At 43.9% G+C, this 25377-nt stretch overlaps 2 protein-coding genes across 2 annotated transcripts; one reads left to right on the forward strand and one right to left on the reverse strand.

Annotated features, from left to right (window-relative positions):
• Positions 1-3340: 3340 nt before the first annotated feature.
• Positions 3341-10501, forward strand: LOC307084692 (solute carrier family 22 member 13). The gene is made up of 10 exons (XM_079749164.1): positions 3341-3834; positions 4150-4253; positions 4684-4838; positions 6900-7068; positions 7193-7307; positions 7779-7882; positions 8300-8511; positions 9020-9128; positions 9391-9609; positions 10362-10501. The coding sequence occupies exons 1-10, from the start codon at positions 3481-3483 to the stop codon at positions 10441-10443; spliced, it is 1623 nt and encodes a 540-aa protein (XP_079605290.1). The 5' UTR covers positions 3341-3480; the 3' UTR covers positions 10444-10501.
• A 1404-nt stretch (positions 10502-11905) lies between these two features.
• On the reverse strand, positions 11906-24074 carry LOC307084559 (digestive cysteine proteinase 1). Its single transcript, XM_079748989.1, has 11 exons — positions 23852-24074; positions 23411-23470; positions 23233-23325; positions 22665-22837; positions 21276-21525; positions 20744-20939; positions 19766-19959; positions 19353-19444; positions 14256-14417; positions 13676-13865; positions 11906-13021 (listed from the first exon to the last, which is right to left on the reverse strand). The coding sequence occupies exons 1-11, from the start codon at positions 23895-23897 to the stop codon at positions 12834-12836; spliced, it is 1644 nt and encodes a 547-aa protein (XP_079605115.1). The 5' UTR covers positions 23898-24074; the 3' UTR covers positions 11906-12833.
• Positions 24075-25377: the final 1303 nt, after the last annotated feature.

Raw genomic sequence — 25377 nt, forward strand, 5'->3', positions numbered from 1 at the left:
GAGGTGTGTGTGTGGGGGGGTGTTTGTGTGTGTGTGCAAGTGCTTGTGCCCGACAGGCATGCCCAGGAGTGAAGCAGGACAACTGACCGGGTAAATCATTTGTCGGATGTGCATCGAATTGTGAGTTTTTGTAAAAGCGTTGTGAGCCTACGTTCACGCAGGCGTGTATGCATGGCCTGCGCATGTGTGCAGCATCTGTACAACCTTGGGAAGTCTTCAAGCTAGGTCCTAGCGTTACTATCACCAGCACACTGTAATCTGTTTTAGATATGTTCAGTCTACTGAATGACTTCACAGAATAGGAATATAAATCTTAAGGACTATGTCTCTATGTTCGCGTTTAGAGAGTTACAGTATTTCTGCTCGAGAAAACACATTTAAACACATAAATAATACGTCTTAATTGATAGCCACACCAAGTGTGACAAAGGCTTTCGTTATCTCAACTACAGTAGCTCGCTTCGGGGACAATCTACTGCACTAATGCTTTTATAAATAGTAAGACAATAATCACGTTGTGTACATGCAGTTTACACTGACTATGATAGCATATCGTTGTCACTTCCAACGCCATTATCATATTATTAAACTAGCCCTATTGTTCACAGGTTAACTAAAACATAGCCTTACGGGCCATGCCACGATATCCGATATCCGATCAAAGCAAGATCTATGCACCTGCTGATCATCTCTTTGATGATCAGCAGGCCTCCTGCAGACAGACAGCAGCTACGCCGTGCAGGTTATTATGGGGCTAGCAGACCGGTGCTAGGGGCGTGGCTTCTCTACATCACCACGCAGCGTCACGGAGATGCGGATCGGTTTTCCCTGAATCGTGCCTTTCCAAGAACATATATAGCAATATAATGACAGTTTGGCTTCGTGTCTACGTCGTTCGATCTCACACATGGCTCATGTATACATGAATGAACAAGTTAGCATCCGTTTTTAAAAACAATGTGATGCGCTATATAGCCCAGGCTACACACTCACAATAGCGACAGATCCGAAGCGTGTTCCGGTGGAGAATGTCAGAATCCAGATGTCCGGTGTCAGTATGGAGACCGAGGGAATCGACCTGATAGCGACAACAGACGCCCCGGCAGTGAATAACGTTGAGAGTAGGTCTATGTTGTCTCACAAGGAACCTGAACAGGAGACCCAGGACAGTTTTATAGGTTCAAGGTCGCATTTGGATTTCTTGAAGTCCCTCCTGACCCAGGACACTCTCTTTCTCTCAGCCATCGCTCGCCCTCCTCTTCCTATCTGCCGCTGCGCCGGAGCAGAGGCACTGGACCAAGCGGGTGTGACGTCACGGACTCCATCGAAACGCGAAAGACGCGCGCGGTGGCGACTGAATAACACAATGAAGGGTCTCGGAAAATTCATCATCATCAAGTCATCATGTGAACCAGAGAGCTTATTAAACAATTTGAAATCAAGCAATATTTGACCGAATGTATTGGCTGTAAGATGGACGGATGAATTGTAATGAACTAAGTGAGTGCATTATATATCAGAAAATATTAACATTTTGCATGTTAACGACGGCTACATGTTATCATAACACAGTGCCATGGTTAAATAATAATCAATAAGCAAACTGTCTACAGATCTGTGCGCCCCAACCACCAGACGGGGGCAGGAGAGAGCTGTGTTATTACAATAAACCCATTAGCCTACTGCTTATAGCCAACATCTTGTGTTATCCTTTTTTCATGCAAACGTTTCATAACACAGCATACACACACACACACACACACACACACACACACACACACACACACACACACACACACACACACACACACAAAAATGAATAAATAGAAACATTATAAATAAACAAATTAGGGCTGGGCAAAAATTAAATGTTTTAATCGCATAGTATTAGTGAGTTAACTCGTTTACACTTTTTAAATTATACTTTAATTCCACTCCAATTGAAGTTAAATGAGATTATCAAATGGAATGACACATCATTAATACCAAATGTTCTTAATAAACAAAAACTAGACCAAGTGATCTTGAGGGAGTTGTATTGACTCACTCAGTGTGGGTTGAATATGAAACTTAGGGAACACCATAGATTTGGGAATTGTAAACAGGCAGTTAATTATTGTAAACCAACAGTTACTACAAGTGTAGTAAAATTCAAATAAGTAGCGCCACAGATTTGGGAATTGTAAACAGGCTGTCACTTAGGCCGACTGCAATTTTAATCAGGCTTTCACTAACTGCAAGTGTTATTTAGTGTAAAGTAAGTGGAACTAAAAACAAAAATGATTTCTGATATGAATGTTGACATTCTGTGGGCAAAACTTTTCAAAATCAAAGTGCATTAATGCGTCAATTTGTATTAATCGCATTAAAATAAGATGGCGTTAACGCGTAATTACCGCTTTAAGTTGCCCAGCCCTAAAACAAATACATAAATACGTATTTAAAAATATCAAATAAATACTTGCTTTGTCAACATACATCATTATGTTGTAGTCAAGTTCATGTGCTGATAAATAACTCAAAATGTTTATTTATTTATGTTTTTGTTCTATTTACAATGTTCCAAAGAGTAGCTGTGTGCAGATCCCACTTCTGGCCAGGTGCAGGACAAATGAAGTAATACCAAATGAAAGAAATGTAATGTCCGCAGCACTGCTTAAGCTCCCATATTATTCATTAATTAAAAGGTTAGCAGCAACGTTTCGACCCTGTTGGGTCTTCTTCAGGCAAATGCCATTACATTTCTTTCACTTGATATGTGCATAGCCAATTCTTCGGGATGCTGGAAAGAATATAGGCCTACACACTGTAAAGTAAAAATACCAAAAACATGTAATGGCATGTAATATCAAGTTGTTTCCCTGCATGGTAGTTGCATTGTGCATTGATGATTGACATGGGAGAGCTAATTTAATTCAGCAGCGGTCATAAACGCTTGTATATCACACTGTAAACACATGGAATAAGCCATGCACGACGTGAAAACGCCAAGCTGGACGAGAGGTCTCGCCAGCGGACAGCAGGGTTTAGCAGAGCGCAGAGCGCAGAGCGCAGGGGCGCAGAGCGGAGGGGCGCAGAGCGGAGGGGGGCAGCGCGCAGAGCGCCGATGATAGGTTGGTTTAGCGCCAATGCTCGTCTCATGGAAGACAAAAGGGGACTAGTGCGCTGTTGCACTTGTCTTACTGCACTTTCGAGGAGACCTTAAGACGCACGGGGCTCGTTGCAGAGCTAAAGGGATAAAGTCCTCCACCGCAAAAGCTTTCGGACCCGTTCAACGCATCTATTGATGACTGATATGCTGGTTCACCTTTGTTTTGAACCAGCAGCCTTGAGATTTGGTTTGGTTTCCATGTGCTGAATCCTAACTCAGCAGCGCCTTATCGATTTCTTATACGCCAAAACGGGTCATTCCAATTACGCGTGTAGGAGCAGTCTGGAAGCATCAGCATTTATTAATTGATTATCCAATTAATTGTGAAAATGAATTTCGACCACATCTTGTCTCTGATCGGGGGATTTGGGAAGTACCAGAAGGTCCTGTACTTGTGGGTCAGTTTCCCGCAGCTGATTCTCGCCTGGCACATGATGGTGACGGTGTTCACCGGAGCACAGCCGCCCCACCACTGTCCCCAGCACGGGAACTCGCTGCTGGACACGGCCTCCTTTGTCCTCAACCAGAACCTCAGCACTTCGGTCCCGGCCGACGGACCAGGACCGGACCACTCGTCCTGTTACTCTGTTATAATCCGGGACAACCGGAGTGTGCGTGTCCAGTCGTGTGAACAAGGATGGGTCTACAGCAATGAAACTTTCCTGAGCACCGTGGTCACCGAGGTAAGGACCCACCCTGACTACAATAAAGAAAATGAAATAAAATACAATTATAAAAAAAGAAAATAAGGACAATGTAAGTGCAGAATAAATACATTTAAAGGTCGATTGCATTGCATCGCAGAGTGTGCTCATTCGACACGATGCAATCCAAATTCTTTGAGTTTCGTTGGAGAATGTGTGTCCATTTTATCTCCCACATATCTCACCCTCTATTGCTGCTGTTGTTGTTGTCGTGGTTGTTGTAGTTCCTCCCCCTGAACCGCCCCCCTCCTCTTTCTGTCTCTCACCCCCACTCCACCAACCCTTCTCCCCCAGTGGGACCTGGTGTGTGACAGAGAATGGCTGAACAGCCTGGCATCCTCCATCTACATGTTCGGGCTGTTGGTGGGATCTGTTGTGTTCGGGTTCATGGCAGACAGGTATGGGGGCCACGTGATGTGTTTACCATGACAACCCTTAACAACTCCCTCGGTAGACATCAACCCTATGCAAAACAGTATTGGTTGTTCATTTATTGCAAATGAAAAAGAGCATATTGGTGCAACAATGCAGCTCACCTTCAACCAAAATGCACCTGTCCGATCCCCCCCCCCCCCCCACCACCACCTGGTTGACAGGTAGTTCCTGCCCCTCCAGAGTTCATCATGTTGGAATTTATACAAAACTAACCTTCTCTCTCTCTCTCTCTCTCTCTCTCTCTCTCTCTCTCTCTCTCTCTCTCTCTCTCTCTCTCTCTCTCTCTCTCTCTCTCTCTCTCTCTCTCTCTCTCTCTCTCTCTCTCTCTCTCTCTCTCTCTCTCTCTCTCTCTCTCTCTCTCTCTCTCTCTCTCTCTCTCTCTATCTCTCTCAGGTATGGCCGTCGTTTCGTCCTGCTCTTGGCACTGGCTCTCCAGACAGTGTTTGGTTCTTTGGCGGCCTTTGCACCGAACTTCCCGTTCTACGTGTGTCTACGCTTTGTAGTAGGCAGCACCATCTCCGGAGTCATCATCAATGCCTTTGTGATAGGTATTTTAATACAGAAATTAATTCCATGCTATATGCCTTGCTGCTATTTAAGCAATATCACACTCGAGGTCGTGCTGTTGCACTGAATATCAGCTCCGCGCATGGGCCTACGGGGCCCATGTTTCGACTGGTAGTGATTTTCACCTCTTGATAATGATTTATTTTAATTTTGAAAGAAACAACACATGGAAGCAATCTTAAATGCCATCTCTCGTTCGGTTGTTTAGAACGGTTGCCAGGACAACGTGACGTTTTCTAACCATTCACGTCTCTCAGCAGTCTTGTTAAAGTAGCCTCAGGGTGTGTAACAAACATTACCATGGACATTAGAAATTATTTTTCTAAACCAACATCCAGTGATACCGTAGCAGCAGCAGCCCCTGCCAATGACCTGTCAAATGTGTCAGTGAAATTACCTTGATGCGCGCTGGCCGGGAGCAGTAGTGCTGGTGCTAGTGCTAAATAGCCTTCATCGGCTAGCTAGGCTGCTATGATAATTACTCCTTTCACACAAAATAGATTACTAGCGTTGTTCAAAATGTCAGAAATCCGTTTTTCTGATTGCGATTCTGTCTCAGCCAATATTGTACAGTGTTGTGTGTTACCAAATGTTACCTTAAATTAAATGTTGGGGTCCACTGAATATCATGAAGAGGTAAAAAAATATCCATGTCTGACATATCGGTTATTTTAAACTCAAACTTTATTAACGATTTAGATAAGAAATGTACAGATATCGCATTGCTGCATTCGCTGTTCGACCAGCAGCCAACATGTTACCGATGTTACCGATGCGTGGCTGGTGCTAGACTGTCTTGTTTACTTTCAGTTTGCGTCCATATCCACGTTCATTGAACTTTGACCCCTTTTTAAATGAGTTCTACCAGAGTGATAGATGCGGACAAACCTCTAAAACAATGTAGTACTTATTTGTGTGCATATGTATAATACTTCAGTGCATCATCATTATTATTTTAAATTAAAATAAAATTGATAATGATAATTCACTAATATTTCAGAGATTTAGGATTTGCCAATGTCCAGCAGGTCACCCTAAAATGGACTAGAATGCAGGAAATCGCATTTTAGAAATTCAAATTGTTTTGGGGGAGGACCCCCAGACCCCCCTCTGGGCTAAGCCCCGGATGTACACAAAGTCTGGCTCCACCTCTGCGTAGGCCTAGTGCCGAAGATAATCACACTTCTTAACTTTTATGGCTAATAGAACACCTGTAAAGCAAAGTCATACATGTATAGTTAATATCAGCATGGAATCCCTTTGTCCAATCAAATTACCTGGTCGGAAGTAACTAACTGTTAACTAAATAATCATGCTTAAAACCACCACCACAGTCTTTAGTCCTTGTGCTGTTCCCTTCTCACGCTGTTCCTACCTGGTTCATTTACTCCAACATTACTCCTCTCTCCTCTCTCCCATTAACTCTCCTCTCCCCTCTCCTCTCCCCTCCCTTTCCCTCTCCTCTCCTCTCCTCTCCTGTCCTCTCCTCTCCTCTCCCCTCTCCCCTCTCCTCTCCCTCACCTCTCCTCTCCCCTTTCCTCTCCTCTCCCTCACCTTTCCCTCTCCTCTCCTCTCCCCGCTCCTCTCCTCTCCTCTCCCCTCCTCTCCTCTCCTCTCCTCTCCTCTCCTCTCCTCTCCTCTCCTCTCCTCTCCTCTCCTCTCCTCTCTCTCCCCTCCCCTCTCCTCTCTCCTCTCCCATCTCCTCTCCCCTCTCCTCTCCTGTCCCCTCTCCTCTCCCTCACCTTTCCCTCTCCTCTCCTCTCTCTCCTCTCCTCTCCTCTCCTCTCCTCTCCCATCTCCTCTCCCTCACCTTTCCCTCTCCTCTGCTCTCTCCCCTCTCCTCTCCTCTCCCATCTCCTCCCCTCTCCTCTCTCCTCTCCTCTCCTCTTTTCTCCTCTCTCCTCTCTCCACTCCCCTCTCCTCTCCACTTTTCTCCATTCAGTTCACTTTGTATTTGTATAGCCCTTCATCAAAGTAACAGTCTCAAGGGGCTTCCCAGGCCAAATAATAATACATACCTATCTGTCCTTCACTCCCCAAAGGTACTGAGTGGACGTGTACCGAGCGCCGCGTGCTTGCCCCCATAGCCACTGACTTTGCCTTTAGCTTTGGCGTCATGTCACTAGCAGGTCTAGCCTACCTGCTGCGAGACTGGAGACATTTACAGCTGGCTATATCTGTACCCGGTTTCCTTCTCATCTGGTACATATGGTGAGAAACAATTGCAACCGTCACAAAATAATCACTTCAGAACTTAAATCACTACCTTTAAAAATAAAACCTGTCTCCAGTCCACAACTTTATCCTTCTTTCTCCCTGCCTGTCTGCTCCTCAGGGTGATTCCTGAGTCTGCCCGCTGGCTGCTGACCAAGGGTCGCACCGACGAGGCCATGGTTCTTCTGCGCAAGGCCGCCCTGACCAACGGCCGCCAACTACCGCCAAGTATACAGGTAGCTACATCAGCTACATTGGGGCTACACTTCTCTCCTGGATGTCTCCTGTACAGGTAGAGAGGGCAGATAAGATGAGCTAAATGGTAGCTGCACTTCTCTACTGTATGCCTCCTGTGCAAGGTGAGAAGGGCAGATTAGATAAGCTAAATTGTGGCTCCATTTAGCTATCTGTACAGACCTGCCTAATATAAAGGTGTGAACACCTAATAAGTTAGGTGTGCACACCTAATAAATTACGGTGTGAAAAAAGTCACATAACAGGTCAATTATGTGAACAGATGGATAATATGTAAGAGGTAATAAAGGTTAATGTACATTGGAGAGTGGTTGTAAGTGACATGTGGAATGTTTTAAACATTAGACTCATACAATAAATCCCTCAACCCAGCATTTATTCATTACTCTGTGTGTGTGTGTGTGTGTGTGTGTGTGTGTGTGTGTGTGTGTGTGTGTGTGTGTTTGTACCAGTTCGACAAGGCTCTGACCGGTGGCAAGAAGCAGACGTACACACCACTGGATCTCATGCGAACACCTCAGTTGAGGAAGATGGTCATCATCCTCTTCTATTTGTGGTAACAATCTAAAAGAAGCAAAACATGCAACAACAAAACTTTGTGTGTGTGTGTGTGTGTATGTGTGCGTCTGTGTGTGTGTTTGTGGACACGTGTGTATGTGTGTGTGTGTGTGTGTGTGTGTGTGTGTGTGTGTGTGTGTGTGTGAACACGTGTATTTGTGTGTGTGTGTGTGTGTGTGTGTGTGTGTGTGTGTGTGTGTGTGTGGCGGGGGGGGGGGTGTGTGACCTGTGGAGAAATGTCACACACCTGATTGTGACCTGCGTGTTTCCATTTGGGTGGAAAAAATAACACCAACCAACACATCAAAAATAAAACAGAAATCGTCAAGCACAACAACAAATCGACAAATCCATACACAGTGTAAAACATGTCTCGTCATGTGTGTGTTTCCACCCTGCCTCCCCATTCCGCCAGGTTTGTCAATGTGCTGGTGTACTACGGCCTGTCTCTGGGGGTCTCCAGGCTGGGCAGCAACATCTACATGACCCAGTTTGCGTTCGGGCTGATAGAGATCCCTGCCCGGGTCATGGTGCTGTTGGTGCTGCCCCTGAGTCGCCGCCTGGCCCAGGGCAGCTTCCTGGCCATCGGGGGGGTGGCCTGCCTGCTCATGCTAGCAGTCCCTGCGGGTAAAGGATGACAATAGTCAACATGTTGACTATGTTGTTATTATGTTGTAATAGGCGCAAAATAATAACGCACCTACAATGTTATTATCAATACTGTTTGTGATTAGTAAACAATATTAACAATGATAACATCCACACCACCCTTATACTACCGCTACTATTGCTATTACCTATACGTTATGCTGCTACTACTACTTATACTCTGGTAGCCTACTACTGGTTCTACTCATAATGCTCCTACTACTTCTGCAAATATTACTACTAATATTTATAATGATAATAATACCAAAAATGTAATGTCTGTGGCCGTTTCTATGAGCTAACTCTGCCTCTGCTATTAGAGATGAACGAAGCAGATGTTTGGGCCCGCTCCACTGATAGAAAAGATGCCAATTTGTAGATTGAAGCTTCAGGAGAAGCCGTTAAATTCACGGGGGGACTTGTGCTTGAAAAACGACTTCATCATTGAGATGTGATTATTGTATTTTCGGCTGTCTTCGTTCCCTAGACCAACCCAACATCATCACCGGTCTCGCCCTGGCGGGGAAGTTTGGCATCACGGCCTCCTTCTGCGTTATCTACATCTACACAGCCGAGTTATTCCCCACAGTTCTCCGGTAGGCGTAAGCTTTAAGCACTACCAAATGTGCATGTTTTAGTAAGTCTTTTTAATTGGGTTTATGTGTGAATGTGTTTCGTGTGCATGCATAGGGTGGCTTCTGTGGCGTCTGTGGCTGCCTGTTTCCATGTCTGTGGCTGCCTATTTCAATGTCTTTGGCTGTCTCTGGCCACATAATTAATGTAATTATGTGTGTGTGTGTGTGTGTATGTGTGTGTGTGTGTGTGTGTGTGTGTGTGTGTGCACACGTGTATCCACAGCCAAACAGGTATCGGCATGTGCGGTGTGTTTGCGCGGATAGGCGGGGTGCTGGCCCCCCTCATTAACCTGCTGCACATCCATAGTCCGGTCGCGCCCCTGCTTATCTTCGGGGCCACGCCCTTGCTGGGAGCCGCTCTGTGCATGGCCCTGCCAGAGACCGCCGGCAGACCACTACCTGACACCGTGGAAGACGCCGAGAACTGTGACACAAGCGCCTAGTGAGTTCTCTATCATCTGTGTTTGACTACTCCCACAAATCAGATACGTTTATTGTTGAAGGTCTGGCGGTAGTTAAATCTGTGTGAACCAGCATTTCGAGGTATTGTGGAGCTGGAGGCGGGGATCTGTTCTCACTGAGAAGTGTTTTTTCTTTAAAAGGTGTGAAAGTGTCTGTACAGGTACATACTGTCCCTATTATGGATCCTCGATTAGTGCCACTCTGATACAAAAGCAATTACCAGGGGGTAAATTATCAGGGTCATGGCAGTGCAACTCTTCGGTTTTGGCTCCTCAGGCTAGCAGCAGCCAACAAGTTACAGATATCTATAAAACACAATATAATATAACAATAGAAAATAGAAAAATAAGGTAGGAATCCAGCTTCCCTTGTTGATCTCCTCTTGTTGATCGCCTCCCCCCACCGAACGACAAACTGAGCTAAAGTACAATACCCAAATGAGTGGATTGATTCTCACAGTTGATTGAATAATGCTTGCTGACCAGATTAACACTAGGTTCACAAATAAGACTTTAGATGAATAATCTAAAATCCGATGGCTGGCTATAATCTGGGTGAACGAAGCATTTAGAGGCGGGGAGCTGTAAGCATATAATTGGCTTAAAGGTAATGCAAACTCTGCCATGGTTAATATAGTTAAGTTCACAGCAAGATCCTGTAAATCATTGTGAGTTAATCATCCATATGCTTGGTGGTTAAGCTGTATGGTTAACTGTGTTTTTTCTATTGCAGTACCTCACCATTCAGCTCTGGACTATGTGAGGATACCAGCAAATCGATACCCAGCAAAGAAGAACAGGAATGCTGCATTTAGCAAGCCAGTCTTCACATGCATGCATGGATAATCCCCAACATTGATGAACAGAAATGCCATTGCAACCATGCAAAAATAAGAAACCAAAAGATGGGAATTATGGGCATAATCTAATGAAAGAATTGATGCTCAGAACATTTGAGCTAATTGGTAAAATATAGTTATATACAGTTATGTTTACAATGACATATATATGTGTATAGACTTTGTTTTAGCCTTCTGTTGCTTTCTAGTCGTTTAATTGATACATTTCAGTAGGTAAATACACATCATTGTGGGCCATAAATAGGCTATTATGCTTTTCTACTACTAAAAACAGTTATATGAGCTTTAAACAGCCTAATTTACTAAAATGTGAACTAATACAATTCAATCATACTGGATTCTTGAAAGATCAAGATTACCTTTTTTTTATTTGCCATTATATTTTGCATATCATTTAATGTCTTTCAAAGATTATCCAGACTTTTTAACCAAGTATACCTGAAATTGTCCAGTTTCTAATGCATGCTGCGTGCAACCATTTGATTATGCATACTGTAATTTTGTATTTGGGTCCTTAATTTCAATTCAGGTATTGCATTTAAAAAAGTAAAATAAAGAGAAAACCTGTTAAACTGCATCTGTATTTCCTTGGGTAAGCTTAATCTTCCTAAATCAGCTCATCCACGTAACGTATTAGAATGAGTGTCATATAGGAACAATGTAAAATGTGAGACGATTGAAAATGATTATGTAACCTCTCTTTTGACCATGTCAATGAAAAGCTATTATTAAAAAACTTATTTCTAAACTGTTCCTATAGCGTTGTGTATTTTTTCGTCGTAGTAATAATTCTTGAAGTGGAAATCAAAGCAACTTGATAGGTTGGATCAGAGGGTCAAATAGATGGTTTATTCGAGGATGTAATACAGCACAGGTACAGATTTAGGTGGAATAGTCTTAGTGTAGGCGGTGAGGAGCAGTCTCCAGACGTGCTCCTTGGCTGTCGATCCCCCTTCTCACCGAACCAAAGGGTTGGGGCGAGTATTATAATAAAGAAAATGTGAATAACGAGAGAACAGAAGCACTCTCGATAAAGTATATGGCCCTTGCTTTGTCCCAGACGACCAGGTTGGTTCATCCTTGTTGAGACATAACAGGCGAAATGTTGGAAATAACTCCTCGTGTCAGTATTAGAGGCACAGGCCTGTTTCTAGACAAAGAAATGTGAACACAGAGAGACACTAAAATACACCAACATTCTACACATTTTATATGAAATAAATCGGTTTTAAGTATTTTTCTCTGCGTGCGTAGGAAAACTAAATAATATGTTGTTCCCAATTTGATAGCAAGGAGTTACCTTTGGTTGGATTATTCTGAGATGCTTGTAGGCTTCAGTACGCCCACATAAAGACGTTGCAGTAGGCTAACTGTAAAGATAGTAAATAAAACGTGGTAAATAAACCAATCAATTGAATAGTAACCAATCCAGCCTTTATTGCCAACTTAATTAAAGTAGCAGAAGTAGTGCAATTGAGCTTGTCACATAACAGCACAGGAAATAGAGGACGCTCATTAACAGAACTTGTTTTGTAAAAAAAAAAAAAAAAGGAAAGACACAAATGATTGACCACCAATACATCCCTGAGGAGGAAAGGTTAGTTGGTCTCTAGATCGGTAGAGCACATGGCGCAACAGGCACAGGGTCAAGAGGTTAAAACTTAGTCATTAGCCAGGTTAAAATAAAACATCCCACTTTACTTAAAAAATGTACAAATAAAAACATTAATTAAAGTAGGCCCTTTATTTCTTGCTATCGTTTTCTCATTCAAAGTATCACAGAGCATGAAACACAAACCTTTTGAGTTGTCGCTTTATTGAGTGGGATAGCTTTAGCACACTGCACCCATTTAGGAGCCATTACAGCATTAAGGGACGCTCAGACTGAAAAACTAGACGTGTTTGATCTAAAAATGTACTTAACCTCTTAAACTCCAGGTTCCCCAGATGTGGGAAGACCGGGATCACTCTCGCAGCAGAAGGCTTACAACACTGCCCTTATTATGTAGAAATATTCATATCAAATTAAACATGAGAAACTCCGCTGCAAGCACATATAAGTCATTTTTACACACACCAAACACAACTCAAACACCAAGCCTATTAATTAGACAAATTAGACAATTAAAAATAGGCTGGAGCTTAAGAGGTCTAAAAGCGTCTGCAAAAAAAAATCAAAGTGTAAAAAATGTTCAAACGCAAAATTTAATCTTCAACGTAATACCCTTATGAATACACCATTCAAAAGACCTCGATTCCTAGTCCGTCTGTATGACTGGGTGACTCAGAAATATCGTACCTGTGTACAAAAACACCCAACTCACGCAACACACACAAGCACCAGACTACGCCAGTGTGACGAAGGTTGCGTCAGTGGCGACTCCGCAGTTGTTGTCCTTCATGGACATGAGGACGTAGCCGTCGTTGCCCCAGTAGGTGGACCAGGAGTTCTTCACCAGCCAGTACGGCTCATCCTTCAGGGTCCCGTAGCCCACCGCCAGCACCGCGTGGTTCAGGTCCTCCACTTTGCTGCCTGGGAAACCAGAGAAGCACCGTTAGCCTGATTACGGTTCCACGTTCACTCAACGCAAGGGGGTTTACTACCCATTACATCCTTGCGGAACCTCCTTGCGTCCACCGCAGGGGCCTGATGTGCACCTCCCAAAAATTGTAACCTTGCGTCAAGGCGGTCTGCTCACTAAAACCCGACGCAGAACCAAAACAGGTTCACGGCTCTGTCCAAGCGTCTGCGTGGTCCTTGCGTTGCGTTAATGTGGAATCTTAACTGAGCCTTCAGCTAAGCCAATACTATTTGAGTAACAGTAATCGAGTAATAACAGAATAGTATTAGCTTACCATTCTGGTCATATCCTACACATTGTAATAAGTAAATAATAAAACAGTATATCATTTTTAGAATTATATTATATTATATTATAAAGCCCTTTTCGTTACAAAGTGCTTCAGAAGCATCAAAACGTCAATATACAATGAGAACACAAACATACAAAGCATTAAGGTAACATATTATACCTCCAGGTATGCGTGTGATTAGCACTTACAAGCCGTTTTGAAAACAAACGGACGTCTAACACTGGTGGTATATTACGTCCCCTTCAAGGCCAATCCTCAATAAATTGCTAACCAGTGGCACGTGGCTTTAGCCTCATAGCTCTGAACCTCTCACCGCAGGCGGGCTCGTAGTAGACGCCGTGGCTGTAGAAGACCAAGGAGCGGTGCGAGGCGTCGATGCTGACCGCCACGGGGCCGTTCTTGAACAGCGCTAGCTTGAGGGCCTCGGCGCTGCCCGACGTGACGTTGGTGTAGCTCTGGATGCGCGCCACCAGCTGCGACTGGTTCAGGTGGCAGAGGCCGTTCTGTCCAGGGATCCAGACGGCAGGAGATGGACGGACAAGATACGTTACTTAGGTTAGCTTTGCTCTTGAAAGGGTTATAATCAAGGGATCAAGTACAGAGTGTTTGTATGAGTATGTGTGATGCATGAAATGGAGATAAAAACCAGCCTACAATCATCTTTCATTTTTTTAACCTTTAAATCTTTAAACACGTTTTGCTCCTTAAAACCCCAGCAGCAAAACGTGTAATTATCATGTTTCAATATCAGAAATGGTGTTCTATAGATGAAAAGGAGATAAAACAATGCATGTGATCATCTTTCACTGTGAACCCTATGACCGATATGAACGGCTTTACAGCCAAAACAACCGGAAGAACGGGTTGACAACGCCCTCCCGCCGCGGGCTCACCATGCCCATGTAGGCGCCGTAGGTCTCCGTGGTGGCGATGCCTCCGTGCTTCATGATCCACTCGTACCCGCGCCACTCCTCGCCGCCGTCGCAGCCGTTGTTGCCGAAGCCCCAGGAGCAGTCGATGAGCATCTGCTGCGACAGAACCTGCTGCTGGCCCGTCTGAGGAAAAACAACATTCACAGTCATGTGACACCCCGACCAGAACCTACTGCAAAACATTCTCAGTCATATGAGACTTGAACCAGATGACCCGCCTCGGGAGACAGCCTTAATTAAAGTCAACACTTGCTTCGTTGCTGCTAGCCCGCTGCTTCACGTAGCCTTGATCCTAGTCGTGAGAAAAACACCTCCGCCTATTATCAATGAGAGCTGCTGCACTGAGCCCTTGTGAAGCCCAGTAAACTGCAAAATTAAACTTGAAGTATATTGTTGTGCCGCGTCGACGCGCCCCTCTTTGCATAAACGGTGGGTTTTCCAGGAAAGTACGTATGTTCGGTGTCACATAATTCAATGATGAATAGATAGTAGTTGTAGTCGCATGAATCACAAATCTCTTCAGACTTGTTAAAAGATATCTTCCTTAGAAGTCACATTCCTGCATTAAATTGCAATGTGTGCTACACCGTTGGGTGTTGGCGGGGGTGCACCCTGACCCCACCGTAGGGATAAGGCAGAACACCCATATCATACACAATGAAATCACGGTTGTTATATAGCCCCCCCATATAACTACAACCCTGTGTCCCTCCGCAGACCACATGTTCCCGGGAGCATCAATTTGCGATCATGGACCAGGTGCGGTTGATAGTCCAGGAAGAGAAAACAGCAAGCTGGACGACCCTCGACATGGTTCATACAAGGGTGAGTTAAAGAGGCAACATTTGGAGTACAAGCCGCGTTGGAGCTTCAGGTGTGTTCGGAAGATTGCCGATGAAAACATCAGCCTGTTAAACGACTAAACATGTAACGTAAAAAAATTGAACACAGAACAAATGTCCAATTCAAACAAAAGCCAAAAGGAAAGCTGTTGCACCCCAAACTCATTTGAAAGCATCCAAAGATACCGATTTATAGCTATGTAGAATGTATTTTCCGTAATTAGCATACCATACGGCATTACCATAAGCCGCACTTGAACCCTTGGTGAAAACGACCACGACCGGGCAAAAGCCGCCGTAACAAATGCCCAATTTAAAGTATGTCAAAGCGTATCCGAAGACCCCCACATGTAGCTGAAAGATTGTCAAGACTCACAAAGACTTTTGATTTGAAATTTATTGTGTTTTGCATTGAAGGGCATAACAAATTCAACAAGTCTGTGAAAAGCCTACGAAATTCTGTGATGTTTATGTCTAAGGATTAGACATAACAGGATTAATTAAATATAATTAATATTGATAGTGTCACAAACATTTCATAAGACATTTGTTATCTTAGTTTGCAAACAACACCGTATATGCGCTCCTATTGGCCCGTAAGCCGTTTGTGTGAGCTGAAGATGGGGCCTTGAGACACATCTGATACGCTTTAACGTTCAAACGGTTGGAATTCTGAACGTCTCCCTGCTCATTGGTGTTTCCAGTATGGGGGAGGGGGGCTGTGTTGGGATGGTCGCCTGCTGTGGGAGCCTAAACAAAAGAGCCCTCAGGTTGGAGGCTGGGCCCAGGCCGGAGGAGCAGGTCGTAAGGAGACAGGACGCAACACGATGTGGCGTGATGCAACGCATTCATGCTTGGTGAAACACCGGGGGAAATAACCCAAAAAATGGTACGAACAACATGAGCCAAATTCAAGTAAAAGCCCAAAGCCCCACAGCCCTAACTGTTCCCAAACTCAATCTTAAGTATCCACGGATACAAATACATATCTACGTATACAGGTAAGGTACTTTCTTTTTATGGATTTATGCGATTGCAGGATAGTGTCAAGGGAATACATACAGGGCTCCAGACTGAGAGCATTAATTGTGCGGATGCAATCAAACATTTTCCTAGGTGCCAGTCAACCGCACACGTGCACTTATATAGACCGCCCAAGTTTTCTGAACAACTTGTACATTTTGAGGAACTGGGACGACAGAACCTTCTTAGTTGAATAAAGAGACACAACGCCATTCGATTGTGTGCGGCGGCTGATGCTGTTTAATATTTGCATTTATCCTATCTCAACAATTGTATTGGTTTCTGTTGGTAACCAAACAAAACCCCCGTTGCCTCCTGTCTGGGCCTTAAGCCGTTTGTGGGAGGATATAAGGGAGCCTTTAGACACTAGGAATGTTGCAGCCTGTGTCTGTGTGTTTATGGTGCTCGAAGGTTACAGGGAGGGGTCAGGTGGGTCTCTTAAGGCCACTGACCACTTTCTTGACAAGCACCTTCTTGTTCCCTGACGCGACATGCAGCTGCGGGGTGGGCGGAGACGATACAAAGGGTATTCCAACTTCAAGAGATAAGAGTCTTTTCCCCCTAACGCTGCCACTCTAATGAGCTCATGAGTCCATTGTCTCAGAGACAGGAGAAGCACATCAATACCACAATGATCAGCTCAGAGCAGGATGCAGAGGGCGATAAAGTGTCCGCCACGGTTTAAAGTTTAAAACAGGGCTCTTAAACATTTCCAGGCCAAGGACCCCCAAACTGATGGAGAGATGGAGCGGGGACCCCCTACTTATATATTGTATAAAATTGTGTGTTATATTAAACTGGTCCTATAGTGCCATGTATAAATGTACCTTGTTATTTTGCATTCAATACTAAGATATTCAAATAATACACAGGTTCCTATATTCATGTTTTTATTTTAAACATGTGCAAGGTACAGTGAGTAGGGTGGCCATGCCACTGCCATTCATAAACTTAACATAACATAATAAACTGATACCTGCCAAGATCAACAATGTCTGTCAATTGCATGTAATCATGCATAAAAGCTATTCAAACTGACATTTAAAACACAAATGTGGAAAACGAAAATTAGTGATGTTTGTTAGTGTCTTTCGCATCACTCCGCAAGTAGTCCGGTAAATTATCAACCCCAGTGTGTCCGATTGCTAAGCGACGTCAACGTCTTTGGCAGATTATTTCTCTGCTGATGGCTTATTTTCCCAATAATGACCGGCATTCTGTACATTATCCCTTACATAACAGCACTCTCTCTCTCCCAACAGTCTTGGCTGCGCACTCTCATCCAAATACGTATTGTTTGCGGCGGAGGAGGGGGTAGATATAAAGACCGGACGAGAAACTGACGTCGCTGCTGTCCTTCTTCTTAATTGAAGGAGCAGGCAGAGAAAAGCTCTCTCCTGCTGGGCTTTCATTAAAATCAAATACATAAAAATGTTGCAGCTAGTCCAAATGCGCGAGAGACATATGAACGTATGCTTACCACTTTTGTAAATTTCTTGTGTCATATATATAGTATTCGGATCGCATGATAGGAACAGATTAGAAATCGGATCAAAAGTGTACATGTAAACGCGGCTAGTGTGTTGGATTCATGTTAATGTGTATTTAAAGACATTTCAATTCGTGGAGAAATTTGCAAGGGAATATAATACAAATGTCTAATCAACCAAAACTTTCGCGACCCCCCTGCAGTACCACTCTGGACCCCCTAGGGGTCGCGGACCCCCTGTTGAAGACCTCTGGTTTAACAGGTTTGAACTCTAAACGTCTCCATGCACATCTTAGTTTTCAGCGGGGGTCAGTGGTGTGGGTGGGTGGGTGGGTGGGTGGGTTAGGGGGGGGGGGTTATGGTTACGGTTAGGGTTAGGGGCACATCTGGCCGATCTCACACTGTGAGGGCCTAAACATCTGAGAGATGGAGCTGACATTGACATGAAGAAGGGAGCCAAGAGGCAAACCTGGCATTGGAGACGCTCAAGCCCCTCTCCGTACATGGCTAGCTTTCTTTCTGACTCTTCCCCCACATTCTCACACCCTTATTGGTCGTGTTTTTACGATCTCTTTTAAATTTGCTATTATATAAATATATATATAAATATATATATATATATATATATAAGAAAAACTACATCGCATTATTATATATATACAAGAAAAACTGCATCGCACATCTCAAACTACATTACTACCATAATGTATTCATAGTGGTATGACTTATTAGGAATTTGTAACAAAAAAAAGGGAAGAGGTGCGCGGAAAAATGGAAAGAGTGTTGGGTCCATCACTCCGGGTGTTGGGAACCCGGAGACGGGACACCCGTCGCCTGGATCATGTTGCTAGGTTACATGTGCCAAAAGAATTCCTTTGAGGCGGTGGGATACACTGCCTCCTTGTGAGAATCTGACCGCGTCCAGCTAGAATGCACTTGTTTGAACCGAGCAAGGTTGACTTAGACTCAAGATGCAGGGGGTACGCTCTGGGAGCGGAAACACCTCTCAATGGGTTGAATGGGTTTTTCCTTGTTTGTTTGGGTTTCACTTCAGCTTCACCTTATAAACAGCTTAATTTAACTGAAATTACTGACGGAATTAGTTTATTACTAATGTTACTATGATATATATAGATTTTTTTTTTTTTAAGAAAAACAAAACATAATAGTAACACAATAGTAATGTTAGCAGTAATATATATATATATATATATATATATATATATAGATATATATAAAGGGTGCGATTTGCCGGTGGGGATGGTGGGGATTATCCCCCCCTCTGGTTTACACGTCCTACCCTCTGCTGAATTATTTTTATCCTCGGTGGGGATAAAAATTATCCCCCCCACCCAAAGTATTTTCACCATTACATCGTAATAATTAACAACCAAAATACACAGGGTCCGTCTTCATTTTGAAACATTTTAAAATGTTTCTCAAAATTATCCCCCCTCTGGTTTTTTCACAAATCGCACCCTGTATATATATATATATATATATATATATATATATATATACACTAGGCTAATATGTTCATGTTGATTTAAGAATATGAACCCAGACCAGGTTTGTGCATTGGCTCGCATAGATATCGTAGAACCCCCATTATGCATGCACAGTATATACATAACTGGCCCCTCGTTTCAGTTCCCTGTGATATAAACCTGAATGGACGGCAGGAGGCTGGGTGTGTTTTCTCACCTTCATGAAGAGAGCGCCCTCTATTGCCCCAGTGGTGGAAAAGCTCCAGCAGGAACCGCAGATGGCCTGGTCCTTCACTGGCGTCACAGCACCTGCAAAACAGTAGGCCCCATTTCAACTGAAGAACATAACAATGTGTGTGTTTTATGTGAAGGTTAACGAGAGCACTGTCATTCAAGAACACAGTGCATCAAACGGGGAAACATCTTTCAATGGATGTATTTAACTATGGTTAAAGTGATGACATTTAAAGATGAAGTAATATTACAACTAGTTTAATTAGAGCATTGAGTCCCCATAGGGGAATTTATTTAAATTTAATATTATCAATCTTTAGTTCAATTATTAGCAGAGTTAAAATGAAGTCATTTCCGACACAAAACACACAGACACAGACACACACACACACACACCATAAAGCCTCCAGTCCAGGGAGTCTGGGACCTGCACCCCATCATACATGCTGGATGGGAAGGGAAGTCCCCTGTTGGGGGTCTTGCCGTGTCTCCGGCCCCTCATGGTGGCCAGCTCAGTCACGGTGCGGTCCGAGAGTGGGTTCAGCGCCAGGGAGAAGGACAGGCCCGCTCGGTTCGTAGAGTGAACGTACCTGGAGGAGCAAGAGGAGGAGTGGCATTCTTATGGACTAGCTTCACGGTTAAGTTGCATTAGTTAAATCAGGGCTGCCCAATTTGGGACCGATTTTATTTGGCCCGCGCCTTACCCACTGTATATATTATTGTTTTCCGCCATCAGCGCTCGGAATCTGCGCTCGCTCTCATTGAATATTATTTATTGGTGCACTTCCATTCCTGACCCTAGAATAACATTGTGATACATTGATGGTAGGGTGGCGCTGTTGAGCCCCTATCCTGTTCAGCCGCCTCCCACATGTTTGACTAAATATACTGAAAAATTTAAATTTTGGCCCACGAGCCTCCCCACGATTACATTTTGGCCCTCCACTGGGAAGAATTTGGCCCCCCCTGAGTTAAATGCACAATCATTTTATTGGAACATTCGATGAATGGAAATATTTGGCTGCTAGACAAATCAATTGACCATGAATATCCAAACTTGACTTCCCTAACATGTATAAACCTTTTTTGCATGACTGCTGAACAATTGAGTCAGCTGAAATATAAAATATGTAGAGGATGCAAACGTTTTGGTTGTGTCCAATGGGAATTAGGCCCCGTGACTTGGCCGAGTCACATCCTAAAATGGAAGCACTAAAAAACAATAAGGAAACGGTAAGGGACCCGAAACCAAAACCATAGGCTGGACCGATAAGACACCTAGACCTACATGTTTAAACCACGAGGACTAAGAATCCTTTAAACAAAACAAGGATTTGTTTCGGCGGTGATGTGCGGAACCGACATGGCGCCCACCTCAGGTTGTGAACAAAAGCATGCTCCCTCTTGTGGTGCTCCCGCTCGTCGTCATAGCGACGCTGGAACTTGTCCTTGAAGTGGCCGAACATGCGGGAGGCGTGGCCTGTGGCCGGCGGGTGGATCAGATCCTTCATGGGATTGGCCAGCAGGTGATGCTCCAGGCCGGGTCCTGGGAACGCCCCACAGCTCATACCTGGAGACGGGAAAGGTGCATGAGGTGCAAGTGACCATCGTATTCATAGAAAAAACACCGTAACTCCAAGGCCAGCCGTGTGTGTGTGTGTGTGTGTGTGTGTGTGTGTGTTTCTGCGGAGGATTGTGTAGTGTTTATTTATAGCTAAAAGAGAACAAGAGAGAAAGAAAGAGTGCGAGAGAGATATTTAGATAAAAGCTAGCCTTCAAGTGAAGTCAGTTACTAATTCCTGTCAATTACAGTAACAATCGCCACGGTCTCCATACACCAATATCAGACTACTCCAATGATATGGGGGGGGGGGGGGGGGGGAACCAATCAGAGCTTAGCTCACACCTTCGGGCAGAGAGAAGACCTTGGGGTCCACTTTGGGGCTGAACTCGTTGTAGTCCACCAGGTACTTGTCGTAGTGGGAGCCCAGCAGCGTGTCATAGCCCATCATCTCGTAGTGGAGGGGCACGGCGGGGTCCTGGGGGGCCTCGGCCCGGGACACCCACAGGGTGTAGGTGTTCTTCTTGTAGCCCACCGTGGTGACGTTCTGCCACACCTCGCACAGGGACCCCAAGTAGTACTCCATCCTCAGGAACTAAAAGAAGAGAGGACAGAACAGGACGGAGTGGGACACTTATTCAGAACATCTGAAGCCAACATCCCATGGACTGACTCATTTCAGGAATCAATCTTGTCATACTTTCATACATTTAATTGCATGAAATGGTAATACAATTTAGTTTGGTTTTAAGAATTTTAAGAATGACCTCAATACAGATGGCAGATACGTAATACAAACAGCATACCCATTGGGTACATCAGATATCTTAACCGACTGTTTAGGTTATATGCGATACAGAGCAGAACCAAACAAGGTGGAGGCTGTTGTGGTAAAGGGTGAAATTCTGCTCAGCATACTCAACTTCATGAGGGTGTGTGTGAGATGGAAGGTATTAATTTGATTGCCAGTCAGTTTAGGCGAGTTCGATTGGCCAGTGTTAGCCGTCAGCTGACAGAGGGCGCATGACTAGAGTGTCCCACCAGAACTAGCTTAGCCCATTAGTGTAAGTATTATTCACTAATAACAAATGATTCTATCTATTGTTGCGTTCTTGAAGAAAGTAATCTAATTCGGATCGCTTTTAACTCACTTTATTTGTTAAAGTATTTTGGTATGGTAACTATGAAGCAAAAGGAGGGGAATTGTATGGACACGCGTGTGAGCAACCAACAGCAGGCCTCTGTATCTAACTCCCTAGTATGGACTGCCGGATGTTTCTGATTTCGTTGGCTCCAGGCCCTGCTTTAATACAGAGTAGGCTTGGCCTATGTGTCGTATTGGCTCCGCCCTCCTCACCTGTCTAAAGGTGCTGCCATCTGTGGCTGGAATAGTTATTGCAGCTTATATGTCAGGTCCTGCCCCCCTTGTGGCTATGTATAGTAATTACAGCTTATGTGTTCGATCCTACTTCCTAGTGGCTATGTATGGTAATTACGGCTTATGTGTTCGATCCTACTTCCTAGTGGCTATGTATGGTAGCCCATGTGCTTAAAATACGTAACACTATCTATCTATTTAGCCTCTCTGAACTCTGTTTTTTGTTTGTTTTTTACTTATTCGTGTAGCACTCTATTTTTCCAGAGGTACTCCTCTTTTGCTGAGTCCGCTGTCACTTTTTCATCACACATTGGACCTCAAGCATGTCCTCCTGAGAACCGGACGTCTCAACGCACCTGGAAGCCCTGGAGGTCGGGCAGCGCTCCCTGGGGGGAGACGGGCTCGTCCTTGGTGCCGTTGACCTGGAAGCACTTCATGACGTTGAGCTCTTCCTCCGTGGTCTCGGGGGTGATCTTGTAGGACACGCCTGAGGGCTGCTGGGTCGCCAGCTGGTACGTGCGCACTTGTCCTGGTGATTGGACAAGAAGGTCAGCCATGGTTTTGAAAAACTTAACTTTTTGTTTATCAAAAAATTGCAATAAAGAATATACAGACTCGACAACAGTTGCAATACAGCTCAAAGCCAACCAGGTAGGAACACATAGATTAACAAGCTTGGGATTTAAAACTGGAGGAATTAAGTAACATTTAGATAATAAGCCTTAATATGTGATAGGGGATCAGTAGAGCTATAGTCTACTCCTTGTTAAGCTTTATTTTTCTTCATTGAGTTCCACTAGTCAGCGTTATGTCATAGACTTTGGTGTGACCAAAGTCTATAAAAAAGGATCGGACACTGAGGTTTCAGTTCTCATAAGGATATTTTACAAGGGGAATTTAATTCTGCAGATGAAGTGTTCTTACCATAGTAATAGTCTATGCGGCTTGACTTCCCTGCTGTGTCAAACCATGCCTCAAAAGGTTCCTTTATTTCAGCATAGGGAAGCGAGATCACTCCTGTGAAAGACACAAACGCTTTAGTAAAGGTACACAACAAAGCGGAGACAATTCAACAGTAACTGTGTGGTAATTCACTTTTTACCTTGAACGTGATAAGTCTTTCCAAACTCTGGAGGCGAGAGGACTGCTTTTCCTTCTGTGCCTTGAGACAAAGGGTTGAGGGTTTGAGGGCTAAGGGAATCCCATTGTTCCCTGGCGTGTGATTTAGGCTTATACTACAGTAGTCACTTAGATTTATGACGAAGAAGAGTGAGCTTAACCCCATTAATAGCCGAAGTAGTCAATAAACCCAATTGACCGTAAACATCGTAAATCATGTGAGGAGGTCGCACGACTACATAGGACAACATGCAGAAACACATGGCTTAAACTGGTTTTACAGTTGTTATTTATTTGAGCATTTCGATAACCACGCGTGTAAATATCAGTATCCGACCAACTTTGATGAAAAATAATGCAGAATCAGTGTGGTGAACATGTTTTAACACAGTCATTCAGTGTCCAAAGGAACATGGTCTCTTACCTATTACAGTAAACAGAAGGACAGCTGCAACACAATAACACCACATCGCGAGATCTTTATGAATCACAAAATCAGAAAAGACAAACACATCCGACGAAACCACCTGCTATCCAAATATACCCGTGTTAATATAGGTGTATTGAAACTGGCATCTCCTGCCGAACTGCTTAAATTGAGTAATAATCATAAAAGACAAGACAGGTCATAACCACGAGGCGTATGTTGTCGGTCATAAGTCACAGATCATGTGACCCCAATCACGTGATTTTGCCAGTCAGTCGATGTTTGTAGTATCATCTATAAACCAGTAGTCACTTTAGTCATAATCCATATATTTGTATCCTCCCATAGTCCTGAAAGATATAAACCGTTATATATATTGAAATACAACGGTAGTAAAATAAGGAGTAAAAGAAAAAGCTGAATCACGAAGATATTGAGTTGTGAAACTTCAACTAACCACTAGGTGTCAGCATCATACCGACCACAAGTTGAAATGTGCAATTTACTTTATTCTGCAGTATTTTATACAATATTCATATTTGCACTATTTGTACTATACTATAGTGTTATATACCTATGTCCTGTGTTATAGACCGATGTCCTATGAACTATGACAGCAGGGCTCTCAAGTCTCACGCATTCGGCGTGAGACACACGCAATTCAACCCATGCACACGCTCACACGTCACACTTCGTATTTCTCACGCAGAGAAATTACCAGGATAGCGCCCACCAACTCGCGCCGCTATTTTACAGCGGAACAGGTAGGAATCAAATGGGTTCCCCGTACGTAGGGTGACCAGACGTCCTATTTTGCCCAGACATGCCCTCTTTTTGAGACACTTTAAAAAAAAAAAGTGTCCGGGGCGGAATTTCAAAATCGTCCGGGATTTTATTAAAGCCTCATACATGTTCACATTGAATTTGCGTTGCGTTCCTCTTGGTCGGTCACAAACTAGTTAGGCTACGCCCTCCCCTACTCAGTTCTGTTCGCTTTGCATTGGTGGAAGTGAGTAGGGGGATTGGTTAAGTAGAGCCTTCAGATTGGACGGTTTGACTTTAGAGTTACCGTCATGTTTTGTATTTATTATTTTACCATTATTGTTTTATAGGGACAAACATTGACAGATTTCTCATACAGGGGATTGATTGAAAGTTCTATCTATTGAACAGAAAGAAACACTTGGTCATACTTTACACTTTACCACAGCATTGGCCTACTGAATGCCACAGATATATTTTAAGCATTGTACTGAATGCCACACGAATATATAATTAAGTTTTTTCACGTTTGCAATGTTCAAAGTTCAGGGAAAAGTATATGCCTCTACTGGTGTTGCTTAGGCCAATATCCTTTTGAGGCAGTGTTGTTTCTGAATATAAGTGTTAAAGGCCAATAATGCTTACCATCATACATAAGTCACCATCTCTGTGGACACATTTGTATGCAGTCACATATTAATATACCCCCCCCCCCCCCCCCGCGGCCGACAACATCTCACTCTGAACTCAGTTCAAAACTT

The sequence above is a fragment of the Pollachius pollachius genome (genome assembly GCF_949987615.1).
Source record: "Pollachius pollachius genome assembly, chromosome: 13".
Taxonomy (NCBI): domain Eukaryota; kingdom Metazoa; phylum Chordata; class Actinopteri; order Gadiformes; family Gadidae; genus Pollachius; species Pollachius pollachius.